The sequence below is a fragment of the Liolophura sinensis genome, chromosome 10 (genome assembly GCF_032854445.1).
Source record: "Liolophura sinensis isolate JHLJ2023 chromosome 10, CUHK_Ljap_v2, whole genome shotgun sequence".
In the NCBI taxonomy this organism is placed as follows: Eukaryota; Metazoa; Mollusca; class Polyplacophora; order Chitonida; family Chitonidae; genus Liolophura; species Liolophura sinensis.
In genome coordinates, this window is record NC_088304.1 from 34,167,762 (window position 1) to 34,185,179 (window position 17,418).

A 17,418-nucleotide genomic window follows, 5' to 3' on the forward strand; every position below is an offset into this window, starting at 1 on the left:
TGGTACTTTTAGTGGCGGCAGCAGTTTGGCAGTATGGACTCCACCTGCAACAAGGAGACATGGTATATATACATACTTAATGACTCCTCGTCTTAATGACAGATTAAATGAAAAATTCTAAGGTACGGCGGTAAACCTCAAGTATACAGACATATTCTTAAGAATATTCACTTGTATTACGGCAGTCAGGTTTGTGGGTAGGGAAGCTAGAAGACTTAAAGGAGAAGAAAACATAAAAATGATGTCAAAACCAGATGAAAGAACGTCAAAACTTATTTGCATATATGACCTTTAATATTTTTTTGGATTTTTTTTTCAAGAGAAAAGGTTATTTGAAAATATTTTTGTATGGTGGGTATTTGGGGCCAACTTTTGGTATTTACCTTTGTTGCATAATAATGTTCTAAATAAGGATGTGATGCTTGTGTAATAAATTTATTTGAATGTAAATTTGTTGTTTATATTGAAACATATGCATTTAACCTAATTATGATAATATTTATGAACATATTAAAAATATAAATATGATCGAAGTTGAGGTTTAATACATTTATTAGCTGAAAAGTACAAATTCTAGTGCAAAATATTTATTAAACCTGTGTTACATCCTCCTTTATGACATTAAACAAAGACTATAAATGCCAAAAGGTGGTCCCAAATACCCACCATACAAAAATTATTTTCAAGTGTCTTTTTCTCCTTAAGGATACATTGGAAAAAATATTGAAGATCACATTTAGCTTTGTGATAACTTTTCGCACGTTTTAATCTGAACTTTACGTCATTTTTATGTTTTCTCCACCCTTAAAGTTGCAGCCTTCCTCCCACCATAAAGCTGGACGGCGTCGTATATGTGTTCTTGTGTATGGCGTAAAACGCCAATCAAATAAAGAAATGAATAAAAAAGGAAATAAAAAATGAATAAAAAAAATAAATAAATAAACTCTCCGCGAACCAGATGACACAGGGAAGTTCGCCTGTTACATACTAAGGTGGGTGGTTTACTTCGGGTACTCCAATCGAATATTTATTTGATTAGTGTTAACCTTATCACTTATAGCATAGAGGGAAGTTTCATGGGCGCATGGAAGGAACTGGAGTGTCCAAGACTAGCCGTAGTGGTAAACTCTCCCACATTTGATATAGGTTATACTGGTGTAAGGAAAATGGTGAACTTCATGAAAGACGAAAGAAGAGTGAACTATTTATTGACACAAATGCCCCGAGAAAACAGAGGGACAATGGGAATAAAGATCAAATAAATGGTACAAAATAAAATCTTTCAGGACAATATTTTAGCATCATGGTATTCGCTTTGTTGATCATGTGCTCTGACCAGTAACAGGTCATATTAAATACTTGAATGGAGCCACATAAACCAAAATCGTTTGGTTCCCAAATCTGTCCTATACTCGTATGTTTGTTTCGCAAAACCTATCCTATACTGGTATGTTTGTTTCGCATTTCAGAAATCTTGAAGTATTAACCATGGATCCAGACCTGTGGATCATGGGGAACATAACGCGCGTTACCCTGCGCACGAGCCCTTCCCGTGATGCTTTGCTGATGGAGTTGAACGAAGAACAGGCATTGCTGTACCTGCCCGTCATTGTGTACATGGCACTGTTAATGGTGGTGGGGACGACAGGCAACCTGCTGGTGTGCTACGTATTTTACAACAAACCTTACCGAAGCACATCACGAATTTTCATCCTGACGCTGGCGGTGCTAGACCTTACCTGCTGTGTCGTTGGAATGGTTGTGGAAATCGTCGACTTGCGCTTTCCTTACACCTTCGACGATATCGTCGCATGTCGCCTTCTTCGATTCACCACCTTTGCTACTTCCATCGCGTCCGGAACCGTGCTGGTCTGCGTCGCCTTCGATCGCTTCTTCAAGGTGTGTCGCCCCATCAGGAGACAGCTGAGCGGTAGAGTCATACGCCGTATGTGCATTGGAGCGACTTGCCTTGGAGCCTTTTGCTCTTGGCCGGCCGTCTTGCTTTTCGGAATCCGGGCAGTCCAGACGAAACATTTAGATGTTGTTGGCACGGATTGCTCTACCAGTGACAATGTCTCGAACACGTTCTACCCGATTATCTATTACGGTTTCCTGCTCTCTCTGTTTGTCGTCGGTCTTGTCATCCTCATTGTACTCTACACTCTCATTGGCACCCGGCTTTACCACCTCAAGAAGCGGAAGCCCACCCAGGGGGCACTGACGCCGGCCATCAGCTCCCTGTCCGTCACCAGCGGAGCGGTGACTGTAAAGACTGTGGCCGTCCGAAAGCCGACGCTCACCAGACGGTTCTCTAAGGCTTTGCGCCACACCACCAAGACAACGTGGATGTTGTTCGTCATCACCTTAGTTTTCGTGCTCAGTTTCCTGCCTTATCTGATCGTTATGGTTCTCAGGCATACAATTCCAGACTTTGAGTTCACGCGATCCCCTTCTGAACAGCTGATAGTTAACTTCTGTCTACGCTCATACTTCATTAACAGTTCAGTCAACCCCATCATATACGCTCTGATGAACAGACAGTTCCGACTGAGAAGCCGGAATGTCTTGCTCAGCTGCACTCTAGGATGCAATAAATATAGATAGTTGTAGTATGTACATTTAACATTTGTGTTAAGTTGTTACTTCATGGTTTAAAATGCATGGCTCATGGTGTTTGAGTATATTTCATCTTACACATACCGCTGACTATATTTTCGTAATGCCGCGCTCATAAGGTATGGTAGCCAGATCCACTGGTCGGATTCGACATGCGACTGTAACATTCGCCTTCTGAACGTGGGCTATGAAGTAAACTTGTCCATTTGTCATCCCACTTGTCAAATTCTGTGTTTGTTTCTGACTAAAGCGAAGCGTCTATAGTTGGATATCGCAAATACGACAGCTCACATTGTGTGAGCTTTGGGTAAGAGAGGAATCTTTCCAGTGGGCGTTGCACTATAGTCTTCACAATACTAAGGAATGTTGTCCACGTCATTATTTCCCATAAACAGTCAACCTCATGCAAATCACATCCGTGGTAACAATACGCGTGTCTGAGCTGCCAAGGGTACAGACTTTGTCTCTGAACGGATGTGGAGCACAAAGATTGTTACACGTCGGTAACACGTTGGTAGCTAGACCTTAAACACAACGATCTTTGGTCTGAAGCACTAGAGCAACCCTGGACATACATTTGTCACAACGGGTATATGGATATGCTCTACTTAGGCCTGTTTATCGCCGGAATATTTCTGGGTAATATTTAGCATGTTCTGTCCTCACCATTAGAGAATACATCACTATGTATATACATACACCGAAATAACTATTTCACTTAAGGAATATAACCATTCCCATCTGGCTTGGTAGCCAGGGGCTGGACATCCTGAGGTGTGAGTTCGACTTTCACTCGAGCCAGTATTTTCACTAGTCTCTAGATAGTCATTTCGGTGTTTGAAATTCAGAATGTTTGCATGTTTTCTTGGGATTTAACGTTGCATTTTCCCATCATTATCTCGCTCGTGATGTCTGGGTGGTGTTTGCTTGTTGCAAGTCGGACACAAGGCTGACATATTTATTGTGCGGCCTCAATGGAACGCTGTTCCGAAGACACTTGTCTCGCTCCCAACTAGTCAAATTATACTGACATCAGGCTGACCAGCACTTGGCCTATTTCTCTTACGCTGAGCGCCAAGAGAGGTAGCACCAAGTTTATCGATGTTAAAGTCTTATAGGTATATGAGTCGATTCGGGATTGAACCCCGGGTCTACCGCAGCCGGACATAGAACTGTCCAATAAACATCTTTATGATAAAAAAGTGGAAGGCATATTTTAGACATCAAGTAACCAAACTATGTAGAGACATTGGAGGGAGGAATATTCTCTGAAATTGTTATATTATTGCAACACCTCCAGGCCACCGACGTGTTGAAGTGGTGCCGTGTCATCATCGCTCAGAATCTTCTGTACACATGAAATTTTAATTGATCACTTTAAAAAGTTCTCAAATATAAACTCATTAAAATTTAAACTATTCAAAATCAGAATGTTCCTCTTTCAGATATCTGGTTTTGTTATTGTCGCAGAAACGCCAACACCAGAGTGTTTCTGACAATAAATATTGTCAAAGTAATTCCTTATACTGATACCTTATGCTTTGTATATACATACATTTAGTTTTTTATTAGATTTGCGTTTTACGCCGTACTCAAGAATATTTCACTTATACGACCGCTGCCAGCATTATGGTGGGAGGAAACCAGATAGAGCCCGGGGGAAACCCACGACCATCCGCAGGTTGCTATAACACCTTCCCATGTACGGCCGTACATACATATTATTTTTGAATTCCTCTGCAAACATCTACCAGCTTCATAGCGATCATGAAATAACTGAACTGCCACGTTTTGAACCAATTAATCATGGTAAGTCCCATGGTGCGTAATCATGGCAATATACCTCAGCCGAGAACAGGTTACAATGATAATAAAAAGCTTACTGAACTAAAATTAACATTAAATGGGCGTCCTTCACCAGTTTAGTGTGATAAGATACATTTTGTTACACTTGATTACCTTACAAGATTAAAGGATTATTTACTTTAGTGCAAGTCAAGGAGCGAAACAGACAGTAGCTGTGACAGCTGGTGACGCGTTCGTAAAGTCACTTCTTGTCTCAGCTCTGTTTTATTCCTCGTTGTTATACGGCAAGCGTGTAGCTATAAAGCTCAAACAAGCACCGAAGAGAATCTATACCCGTACACATTTGAGATGTATACGTCATAAAATCGGAAAATCGTAGCCAGCTCGAGTCACACTGAAATATCTTTTTTTCTGTAATAGACACTGTAGAGTGGGCATGGTAGGGAAAATAACTGTATTACAAATACAAATTTCTGAAAAATTCTCGAGCACTCCGTCAAACACCAATGAAATAAATATGTAACAAATGTATCTTCCAGCCTTATAATTCCGGTACATATTACACATGGCATGGCAGGTTAATGGTAGACGACCACTGGCGAGATTCACGTATGATTTCGCTGTGGTTGGCACATATTACATTATCGATTGTAATTCATGATAACATTTATTCAACACGAGTTGGCCTATGTCTTTACTTACACGAAGGTATGTTTCAAAAAGAATGGAAATGATAACCACTAAGACTCGAACTCTCTCTCAAAGGTGCTACCTGCTCTACAAAGTGACATCATTCGTTCACTGTACGATGAAGGAAGTCATAAACGCTTCTGCAGAAATACGGAATTTAAACATGCTAAATACTAAAATGACAAAAGTGATCGCTTTATAATGTTTATGTTTTATATATGAAAACAAACGTTAGCCAAAACGAAACTTTGACAGCACACAGAAATACATACGTGGTAGTTTCAGTAAAAATATATTTCTGGTTAACGTCGATCTTCATAGAGTATATAAAAAACTGAAAAATGGCGTTTTCGATCGAGACTGCATTTTTGGTGGGTTATTACTAAATAACCATCTATTTTATGGCCATATATCTTTTATGGGCGCTTCCACCAAGTTTTATAGATCGGATTCGGAAATTTACAGAATTGTGCTGGGATTTCAAATTTGCACTTTCTTATCGTACCTGTCTGGAGTCGATTCTCCACCTTGCCGTATCAGGTCCTTTGTTCTCTTATGGACGGAGGAATATGGAGTGTTTCCACTATTATAATGGGCCTTTGTCAAGTTATATTGACCATGTGACATTGTTCCACAAAGACTTGCAGCCCATATTCGTTCTTGGTGAAAGATAATCCAGTGGCCCTCAACGAATGTAAGATTGTTCAAACTGCCATACAATCGAGCACTGTCCCCGGCTTATCATCACCAAAGACCTTACGAACAGTGAGCCTAGGCCTACAAAAAACCCCCAAAAATGGATGTGAACTAACGCTCTAAAGTGTAATCTTAAAGTGATTCGTTAGTGAAAATAGGCCTACCATTAATGACAATTCACTAATAACGGACGAAACTTGATATATTCATGGAATGTGAAAAAAATGACTCTTAGTGGCGTATAAGGCGTTTTGCACTTGGGTCAAACGCAGCCGAAATCACTGTGTTGTGTGACATAAAATGCCAAAAAACCTATGGCATCCATTTATATTGATGAGTTTCTTTCATCTTTCAAGAAAATATATTTCTGGAAATGTAATTTGTATCCGACAGCTACTTCAGAATGTTCAAAAAATTCAAAAAGATGTGTGAGCTGGCAAAAAATCGTAGCAATACTGCCCAAGCAGAACTAGGTAAAAATAAATGCAATGATTTATTGAATTATTTGGCTGCTTCATAATACCATATTCACGGCTATTTCGCTTACCCGATGGCGATCAATTTTACGGGTGGAGGATACTGTGTACTAGGTGTATACCACCGACCTTTGGTAAGTTAGTGACAAACATTCTTACATGTGACTTACAGATGTGCACACCATATTGGCTAATGGACGTTAGACGGCCACACAAGCGTCATCGACCGATTATTGTCACCAAGGTCACACAAGATCTGGAAGCGAGGTAATCTACAAATTTTCTGTCCAAGGCCGGGTTTGAACCCGCGCTGCGTATGCCTTACAGATCAAGCACCAATCAAATTGAAAGTTAAATTCACTGGACGGCATGCACTCTCGAGATTGAAACTCCACCGCAGTGTTGCCGACACAGGGTAATGCAGGCAGATTAATAAACGCTTCCAAAAACCTAACCTTCTTTAACAGCAGAGATACAATAACCTATAAAAACGGAAGTATAATCAATCATGTTGCCAATAACACTTTCAGCAGATAAACTATCAGGGATCAGAGTAGCCGGATGTGCCTCACCTGGTAATAAAGTCAAATTCAGGTATGTTACATGTTCTAACGAAAAAATTAACGTTGTGCTTCTCATTTAAATTTTTAGGATCGGTGTTTAACGTCGTACTCAATGTTTGTTCACTTTATAAATGTACAATGGCAATCAGTATATTTTATAGGTGGATGTATTTAACTGGAGTGCTCAGAGTAAACCATCGACCTTCGGCAAGTTACTGGAGACCTTTTCCCGGTGTAATAAAGGCGATATTGATGTGAACCTCCAGCCAACATCACAGAAGACCACACAGAAGCGCCGTTAGCCTCTTCTACTCCAAAGCCACGAGAACCACCTTAAATAGAAGTACAATTAATTTACGCACTGTATATAACCAGGTATCTTTATTTATCTTACTTATATCTACAAATACATCATTGTTCTCGCTTTGCACTAAAATCTAATTTATAAATGGTACCAACACAATCCCGATTTCATTCTATATATCCTCCAGTAAAACCAAAAACCTGAAAACCAAGCTTAATGAGTCTGGCCATCAGTTTCAACCACATTTGATCACACTAATCATATCAACGGTATCACTCTATCACTTCTTATACAAGTGCTGGGTTATTCTCAAAGAATTTTCGACACGTTGAATTACAGTAAATGTTGTCAAAGGCCTCTCCACCCTTCAAATATACATGCTTGACGATTCAAAGATCATTAGACGGATGAAAAGAAAGGAAATGCTATCGTTCTGTCCGTTTTGAGGTGAACTACCTACCATCACATTATATATGTATTATAGTGTAATAATACGAAGTGCATTTTCCCAAACCTACCAGGCTACCTGTATCCTTCCAGTTGTTCATAAAATCTCATTTAAGGGCAGCTTCTATTTACATGATAAGTAATTAGAAAGTCTCCAGAAATACTTTTGCCTTACCAGAGTCAGAAAAAAGTTAGCATTTTTAACCACCATACAGGCTTCACGCTTTTTACATTAGGACTACATTTTGCACTTTCATTTATTGACCTATCTGAATGGTGTTTTACCCCGTAGTCAAGAAAATTTCACTGCTAGGTCTACTGAGGCGGCCAACGACCACCCACATGTCAGTTCGACACTGCTCTGACATTAGCTTTGGCAAAATTTTGTTCGGCCAAGGACGTTCCCAAACCGAAGCCAAAGCGCGAAACCTAACGTGACTAATGCACAGGATGCTGGAAGACCCTCCCAAGTTCGGCCAGACAGAAAGCTAGCATGAAATGGACTTAACATTTTATTTCATGGTACCGTGTAACGTAATTAGAGAGGACAACTCGTCGAGTTGCAAAGCGTTCAGCTAGTACAAGGGTTAAACGATAGTGAAATGACAGTCTCCTTCCCAAGTCTGGGAGCATTTAATGTAAACACAATATTTCCGTCACTATTACATGTTTGTTCAACATTACGTCACGCAAATACACATGGTATCACCAAACGAAGACGATATACACGAGTTACCAATAGGTCATGCAAACACATGGTATCACCAAACGCAGACGACAAACACAAATCACCAATATGTCACGCAAATACACATGATATCACCAAACGCAGACGATATATACGAATTACGATATTACATTTAATTTCTGTCACTTACGAAATACGAAAATAGAAACTATAGAGGATTTTCAAAGGCAAAACATCGCAATTTTGCATCTATTTTCACCTCGCACGTATCGGTCGATCTGTTCCCAACGGTTTTCTACCTGTAATAATGTCTCTTTCAGATATGACTGGAGGCTACTTTCAGCAGAATTTTCCACAAGAATGAAACATAATACTGACACAAACGATACATGATGTCAGACAACTACAACAAGGCCATGAAAATGTAAACTAACTTAATCATATCATTTATGTTCAACTAAAATATGGCCTGAACACAAGGTTTTATTGGATAAACGATTCTTTACACATGTTAATGACAGTTCACAATTGTCAACAGGTTCAAAAATTTTTGTTGTTGTTGTTTTTTTGTTGAAGTACAACATGTTTTATTACAAAAGACTACTTATGTAGCTGCTTACTACAATAGACACCTTCCTCCAAGAATTATCAATATATCCGTGTCAGCACTTCCTGCTTCTTAAAATGAATATATACACATAAATGTATACATATATAAATAACTATAACATACTGCATACGCCAGCATCACCTTACCACAAACACTGTAGACAGGCACTGTGATTTATTTATTAATTTTATTTATTTGATTGCTGTTTTATGCCGCATGCATGAATATTTCACTTGTACTACACCTGCCAGCATTATGGTGGGAGGAAATCAGGCAGACCCTGGGGGAAATCTGCAGAACCATCTGCAGGTTGCTGGCAGACCTTCCTATGAACGGCCGAAGAGTATTGTGACTTTAACTTCATATGATCATGGTAATACCTTCAGTTTGATGAACAGGGTGCCTTTAGTGTAAAGAATAGAGTAACATATACACGACACTAATTATCAGAGATCTGTAGAGAAACATTAATACACATCAGTATGCTGACTAAAATTAAAATATATTCCTCATTATTAATTATGTACAAATGTGTATAAATAAAATTCCTCTATAAGTACAAAACACATACTTTTCAACATCAACATTTTGTCACCATCACTATATGTTAAACTTGAAACTTCACGATTATGTCAGATTACCATTCACAGTCTCCTTAAAATCGCATTCCAGCTGCCTGATTATATATTTGATGGACACGTCCTGAGGCATTGCTAAATCCAGACTCATTATGGCCAATTCCTGTCACATGACAAACTCATCAGATAACTGCAAATTACTGATTCATCCCTGCTTTTGTTCATGACTGCTGAATTTGTCCTGTTCTGTACCCAATACATCCTTCTCGATTTCCCAAAGATCAATTTGCTTTTCTTTAATGGCTTTCTGAAACAAAAAAAGAGAAAACTAAACTGATATTAATGTTTAATTCAAACAAACAAAATCACACAAGAGAAACACTACCACCTGTGTGAATCATGTATAATCATTTTGTTAGTCTACCACATGTATGAATTTATTTTGTTTGTGTAAAGATGAAGAACCAGGCGTTGTCTGTGCTTGTTGGTGACCCATTTTCACTCTCTGATATTCACTGTAAATACTCTTCACTCTACAAGGCACCATGTGATGGCAATTAATTCTTTACTATAGTGATCTTTCCAGATAGTGCAGGATGAAGAAGTTTGCTTTTTACGTGCCTGTCACTAGGCGGAACGTATCATGTTATATCGATTTGGTCCATCTGTCTGTCTGTATTTGTGTCCGGGCTATATCTCCTATTGGATTCCATGGAGAGTTTTATGATTTGGCTGATACACAGATAACGATGTCCCACAACTCACATTTGTCAATTTCCGCAGTTGTAATGCTTGTCAGATTGTCCGGGCTATAACTCCCAACTGTTTTCTGCAGAGTTTTAATTTTATGTGGATACATACATACATACACAGATGACGACCTGTCACAGCTCACATTTGTCCATTTTCACAGTTATCATGGCTACCAGACTGCCATTTTCCTGGTTCCTGGGCCTCACGATTGCAAACGGTGGACATGTACGTCCTAAGAACCCAGATGGTCTTGTATATGATGGACGGCCATATTTGTGAAGTTCAAGTGAGCGAGGCTGAACTTACTGAAGTATTGATGGATATTTACCTTAAGACTGATCAACTGCTCAGGGTTTTATCAGTCTTTCGGGTTTGAAAGGCAACTGAGTTTTGGTATTGAAATCCTCAAGAAAACTATTACATTTCACTTGCCATCTGCAAGAACAATGTCAACATTCTTAATTCAATCCAAAAAGGCATAAAAAAAGAACTTGTATACTTTGGTGCAGGTAAGTTTGGGTGCCGTGAGCACAGACCTCATTCAGGTCAGCCCCATCGAGTTGGGGTGTGCAGATGTGCGGCGATTGATTTGAGAGTTGTCGATGGACGTCTGAAAGGTCAACCACGCATGCGTGGGGAGCTACAACTCTGTTATTATGTCACAATGTCAACACAGCCTGTCAAGTAAGTCACAACAGTGAATTATCTTAGATTTACTGGTCATAAAGGCTAGAGAATGGGGGAAAATTGGCAGAGGAGCACAGGTTAATTTGTTTCTCCATGCCAGGTTGTTTGTAATACCAATATTTTAACCTGGAAGACTCCTCGGCTGTGAACTATGCCTAACCCCACCATCCTTGGCTAGCGGTGTAGGACCCTAAGCATTGTAAAGGAGTACCTAGACAGGCCGCAGAGGTTATTAACTGGCTGTTTTCTGACACTTTACAAAGCTTCCTACTCGGGTGAATGGGGCCCTGCCTAAACCCGAAAGACTCCAATTAGTTTTCTTATACTGGCATAGCGTCGTTGGAGTCCTGATGCTTACAATGTTAATTCCTTACTAAATGAAGGTCCAGGCCGATTGTCTTTGTTATTAAAAAGTCTCGTGCAAGTACAAATATAGAAAACCGAACTTAGTCACCTAGGGCAATGGTACTACGACTCCATGACAAAAATCTCCATAACCAATGTAAATCACATATTTTCAGACAATATGGTTCCTTGTTCCACATTACCTTAACACATTCCTGGTAGCTTTTGAACAGCGGGGCACACGTGTCTTCCTTGTGACCTTTCAGAAATTTTTCGGAAAACCAATGATTGAAACAAGTGTCATACACATCTTTTAGCTCTTGGCAGTCTTTTCCTATGCTGTTCATTGTTTTCCACGTAGTTTGACAAATAATTCAGACTACAAATCAACGAGAGCTACGTAAAAAATCTAGTATAAAATTTCCACACCATCCAACAACTGTCAACCTGTGGATCTGTTATGATTTCACACGTGCGATCGTAATTCGGAAGGAAGGACTTTTGACTCACAAACAAGGAAACTATAACGCAAAAAAATAGATCTACAATATCGTGATTTTTAAAACTAATCGTAATTATAAATATGCTTGTAATATCACAAATTATCATTTTACAACACATTTTTGTATGATATTTATAAAATAAGGGGCATTTAACTTGTCATTTTACTTTCTTTAGTCTTATAAAAATCCTTGCGCATAATGTGAGGCGGCTGTTGTGGCGCGCACGTCAGAGTTGTCGTTCTTGATGTGATGACGGGATGAGCATGATGCAAGCCAGCAGACGATTTTCAAAGCCTGTTTTAGATCTGTGTGCTAAGTGTTCTAACCTAAGATACTCAAGTAGTGTGAAGGTATTAAAGGTTTAAAACAAGTTGAGAACGTTCAACTGTTACAACATATTACAGAATCCAAAACACTGATCATTTTTAAAATGTAATGTTCTTTGATATTTAAGATCGATATGTACACGCAGTGTTATGTGTTGCGGTAAATTGGTAATAAAATGTGATCTGTATCATAATGTAGATTTATGACGTAATGTTTCCTTTTGATTGAAGTGGACAGTACTACAGTGAAAATTCCATTTTTCTGATTCAAAGATATATTTGAATTTGCTATAGATTTTATGAAACGTGACTTTTATAACATTTCAGGTTCCCAGGACAAGTTGCTGGAAAGAAATTAGAGATGAGGAATTACCAAAGGTGATCTTAATCATTGGTCAAACCTAAACATGAAAAGAGCCCCGTTTTCACCCCCCACTCCTTATATCGACGAGACAGGCCTCTGATATTATAACTGTACATGAACTTTTTCACCCTGTAGCAACTTCAGTGTTACCTTCTAAATGACTCTTACTATGAACTGTTGACTTCTGGTGTAAGCCTGCCAGCTCATTAATATGCAGTGAGGTTGCAAAAATCCAGCCCTTGCTTATATACTTGTGGATTTAAGTCAGGATGTTTGTCACAGAACAGTACCTGAGGAGGTACAGTCTTTGGTCTAGGCTGCTTGTTTTCCTCTGCAAATCCATCATATACATGTAAGTGAAATTACATTCACAAGAATGTAATAGCTATGAGATACAAGGAAACTAAGCAAATAAATTCACCAGAAATTAAGGGCATGTTAATGAATACTCAGTCTCAATTAGCTGTGTTAGTTTATACATACTGATACGGCCGCTGTGAGTTCAACTCCATCTCATGCGGGCTTCCTCTCCAGTCGTAAATGGGATGATCTGACAGCAACTTGCGAATGGTCATTGGTTTTCCCTTGAATCTGCCCGGTTTCCTCCTACCAGTATGCTAGCTGCATAAGTGATATTTTCTTGAGTATGGTGTAAAACACCAATCAAATGAATAAGTAAACACTACTAGTCTGTATTTATCTTACAAAAGTAATAAACCATTAGCGTCTTAGAGACTAACGTTGGAAATAGTTTAACATAAGCTTGTGCAGGTAGTGTACACGTATATTAGCATCATCTAGTATGGTGCCTGTTTACAGACTACATGGGTATTCTTTATGATCAAGGGGCCACCGTGGCCTAGTGGTTAGTGTGCTAGCGAAGAACGAAGACCTTGGAATCTCTCACCAGTGCGGTCACTGTGAGTTCAAGTGCGGTTCATGCTGGCTTTTCCTCTCTGGCCATATTTGGGAAGGTCTGAGAGCAACAAACGAATGGTTTTGTGTTTCCAACCACCTTCATATTTGTGAAACATTCTCAGTACAGCAGAAATAAATCTTATGTGATTATATCCAGTTTGATAAAGTTCTGTCCTTTCAGGTTCCGGAGATTGACATGGAATTGATCAATCACCTGGAGAGGCTGTCTTTGGTGAACTTTAATAATCAGGCAGGTGTCGAGAGACTGTCCAAAGCCATACGAGCTGCCAATCAGCTGTTCATGGTCAATGTTGACGGGGTAGAGCCAATGGACTCAGTGCTGGAGAACAGGTACTGAACTATGACTTAATCATGCACAAGTATTAGAAAACCTGCACCTGTTATTAGTACAACAGTTTGGTATTGTAATATTTGATCTTTCCCATCTGAGTCGTTACAGTGTGAGGACTGATAAAGTCATACCCTTGTACCCTTCGGGCAAAGCCAAGCTCAATTTTGTCATGTGCACAATTTGTAACCAAAGTTGCCCTGCTGTTCGTGAGACGATTTTACTGTGAATTAGGGTACTAATATTTCAGTTTGAAATCTCTGCTTGGTCTGGGACATGGTTCTGCAATGCAGTTTTCTAGTGTAGAGCAAGGTTTCCTCCCGCCATAATGCTAGCCACCCTTGTATAAGTGAAAAATTCTTGAGCACGGCATAAAACACCAATCAAATATACCTAAATAAATCCTTAGCCTGACTTGTCTCTTACTACATCTGAAGTAATAGCCTCCCACGTCATCAATCCTTATGTTGAGATCTGTGCGGCAAGAGTTATTTCAGTTGTCAGTTCACTTACGGTGAATATCAGAATCCTTTTTTTTTCTGTTTTCTTCAGACATTTGTATTTAAGAAGCGATGACATAGTAGAAGGCAACTGTAGGAAAGAAGTTTTGGAAAATGCATCAAAAACAGAAGAGGACTATTTTGTGGCTCCACCAGGTAAAGTGGTTCGTCTTTCCCTGTAGAATACTCGTTGACATCAAAATACTTGTTCAGATGTGGTATATTTAGTGAAATAATGTCAGCATCAGAAATTGCATTCAATTGCAATTGAAGAGGAACTCAAATCTTCCACAACATGGTTCCAAACAACGCATCCTTTTCAGCTGTGACTTCTTCTAACATGGACAGAGTTTGACACATCCTTTGACCAGTTTGACACATCTAGAGACAGCTCTATCAAGCATGGGCAGACTTTACCATGTACATGTTACAGTGATCATGTACCTTGAGGCCACAGTGACTCTACCCATCCCACTTTGCCCAAACTTGAGACCACTTTATCCTACCCTGAGATCACCTTGCTCCGTCGTGAGACCACTTTGCTCAGAGTGAAACCACTTTGTCCATATTAAGACCACTTTGCTCCATTGTGAGATCACTTTGCCCCATTGTGAAACCACTTTGCTTACCTTGAGACCACTTTGTTCCATCCTGAGATCACTTTGCCCAACCTTGAGATGACTATGCCCCACTGTGAAACCACTTTGCCCACCTTGAGACCACTTTGCTCCATCCTGAGATCACTTTGCTCCATCTTTGAGATGACTATGCCCTACTGTGAGACCACTTTTGCTGTATCTTGAGTCCACCTTGCCCCATCTTGAGACCATTTTGCCACATCTTAAGGCTGATTTGCTCCATCTTGAGTCCATTTCGTCACTTTTCCAAATGGTGGTAAAATAAAATTCCTCTGAATACATATGGAATGCTGATTATAAAGTGATTATAACTTTTTGACAGTGTTATTGTGAGTATGATGTTAAGTGAAGAATCCCTCAGCCAGTAAACAAGGACAGCTCAGGACAATGGGCAGTGTGGGTTCTATCAGGAATTAAGATTATATTTTAGCGAATGCTTTTAATCCATGTCCATCTCTTGTAGGAAACATACCTCTGAAACAGAAGAAGTCTGGATATGGTGTGAAAACAGCTTAATGCTGGAGGGAAGGCAAATACCGGGACCCTAATGTACAGCTAACAAGTGCGAAGACCAGTGCCCAGAGAACTATATCAGTTATAATGGACAGGGACGCCTGTGCCTGAAAAAGATAAAATATAACAAAAAACGGCGATTGTGTTGTGGGAGTATTAACACTGTTTTAAGCATAGAAACCAGAGAATATTTTTTATCACTTCCCATTTTCAGTATGTACATGTATTCTTCATGCAGATAAATGGGTTTCAGTTTTGTAATGAAAACCAAGAAGTTATTATTCGCACATGATGTCCTGATTTCCCTTCATACACTGAGTAATCACATCTCCAAGTAACTCGTGAGGTGGTGTAGTCCGATTTGTGTATACAGGGAGATAACTCTGTTCGTCCAGAATGCTGTGGCTGTGTTACGTTGCTATGTCCGTTATCAAATCTTTCATACATTCTTCCCACGTATGGATAATGAAGGCAATGCAATTTAGGGAGAAAAGTAGCAAAATTATATACGTTTGCTTGGGCTGGTTGCGTAAGTCAGTTATAATTTATTTTGATCAATATGATATTTTAAACACGCCAGTATCTGTCAAACCTTTAGCATGGACGCGGGCTTGCATACTACGTTAAAATACCTAGTTGTATGAGGAGGCTGATCAAAAGAAAGCATATCTTCGGCTTTGCCACTGGGGGTTGTGTTACCACGGCCACCTATCCAGCCGATGATTAGAGTGAATCCTGGACTAAGAAGCAGTGGGTAGTTCTCCACGAATCCTGCTGTGCCGAAAAACCAGGTACATAATTACATTAACGTGGTGAACATATTATGCAGGAAATATTTTGTGGAGTAGAAAACTACAGATACAGCAACGTCGTCTACTGGGTACGAATCTTTAGACGCTGTTTCACGCATCACAAAAAGTAAGACATTTATTAGCACGTTACCGTGGAATGGCGATAAACTAAGATCTGACTGATGAACTCCGTACCATAATACTTTTTAAGACGGATATCAGTGCTGTTGGCTGAGAGTATCTTATTATATATATAGCTGTGTGTGTTTTATCTCGTTAAATTTATTTATTGATTTGATTGGTGTTTTACGCCGCACTCAAGAATATTTCACAAATATATGCCGGCGGCCAGCATTTCATTGTATTACACGTATATATGACCAGCCGTTTGCAGCGTGATGTGTCTTCGGCAAAACATTTTCATATTACAGTGAGGCAGCACTGGAATTATGATGACATTTTTTGTTCAATCGTACTGCATTATGTACGACTAACCTCCCCAAACTCCTTCCCCCAAAACAAAACAAAAACGGTCACAGCTGGCTGAGGAGGTAGGCTTACACTTCACGTAATGAGAAATCTCACCTCTCTATACGTGGATTTGTTTTCAAAATGATAGGAATGATGAACGCCAGTCTACGACCTTATCTGATGAAATGTGAATATGTCTCCAAAGCGGGATTTCGTTTGACACGACTGTTTCTGTAGCCAGATGAATCAGAAATAGGCCTATGAACGATATATTGTTAGCATACATCTATTTCACTGGGCTACTTCTTCCGCCCACCTATTAGATGTAAGTGCACGGGAACAGTATAATTATTCCAACAATGCCAGCTGTTGGATTCATTAGTGCTATTGCAAAGACAAGGCTTTTTTGAAACAAAAACTTGCGCCATTTGCGACTCTTAGGGCATTCGGCAAAGCGCGGTTTTAACGTTGTAAACTTTGCAAAAATGGATGACCGCCCAATTTTTAATACCGATGTATTTATGTGTACATATACAATGTTGTCCAGTAACAGGGCGGGTCCATGCCGCCAATGAAGCATCTTGTTGAAGACACCCCACCTGGGACCCATTCTACAATCCTGTCGGAACACTGCGTCCAGCGCATTTACCATGGGAAACTATCTCTTCACTAGCTGTATGTTGCCATGGAAATCACGCCAGGCGCAGTTTGTGACTGCTTCGTAGAAAGGGACCGTGACACCCCACAGAAAAAGTCTTCGGTTTGACGAGATTTGCATGGGTTTGA

General features: G+C 39.7%; 2 protein-coding genes across 2 annotated transcripts; both read left to right on the forward strand.

Moving 5' to 3' along the window:
* The first annotated feature begins 1,474 nt into the window (after positions 1–1,474).
* LOC135477146 (neuromedin-U receptor 2-like) lies at positions 1,475–2,604 on the forward strand. Its single transcript, XM_064757301.1, has one exon. It carries the CDS (start codon positions 1,489–1,491, stop codon positions 2,602–2,604), a length of 1,116 nt encoding a protein of 371 aa, XP_064613371.1. The 5' UTR covers positions 1,475–1,488.
* A 9,412-nt stretch (positions 2,605–12,016) lies between these two features.
* LOC135476843 (glutamyl-tRNA(Gln) amidotransferase subunit C, mitochondrial-like) lies at positions 12,017–15,651 on the forward strand. The gene is made up of 5 exons (XM_064756984.1): positions 12,017–12,112; positions 12,416–12,466; positions 13,552–13,721; positions 14,272–14,375; positions 15,321–15,651. Exons 1-5 carry the CDS (start codon positions 12,020–12,022, stop codon positions 15,371–15,373), a joined length of 471 nt encoding a protein of 156 aa, XP_064613054.1. The 5' UTR covers positions 12,017–12,019; the 3' UTR covers positions 15,374–15,651.
* The last annotated feature ends 1,767 nt before the right edge of the window (positions 15,652–17,418 follow it).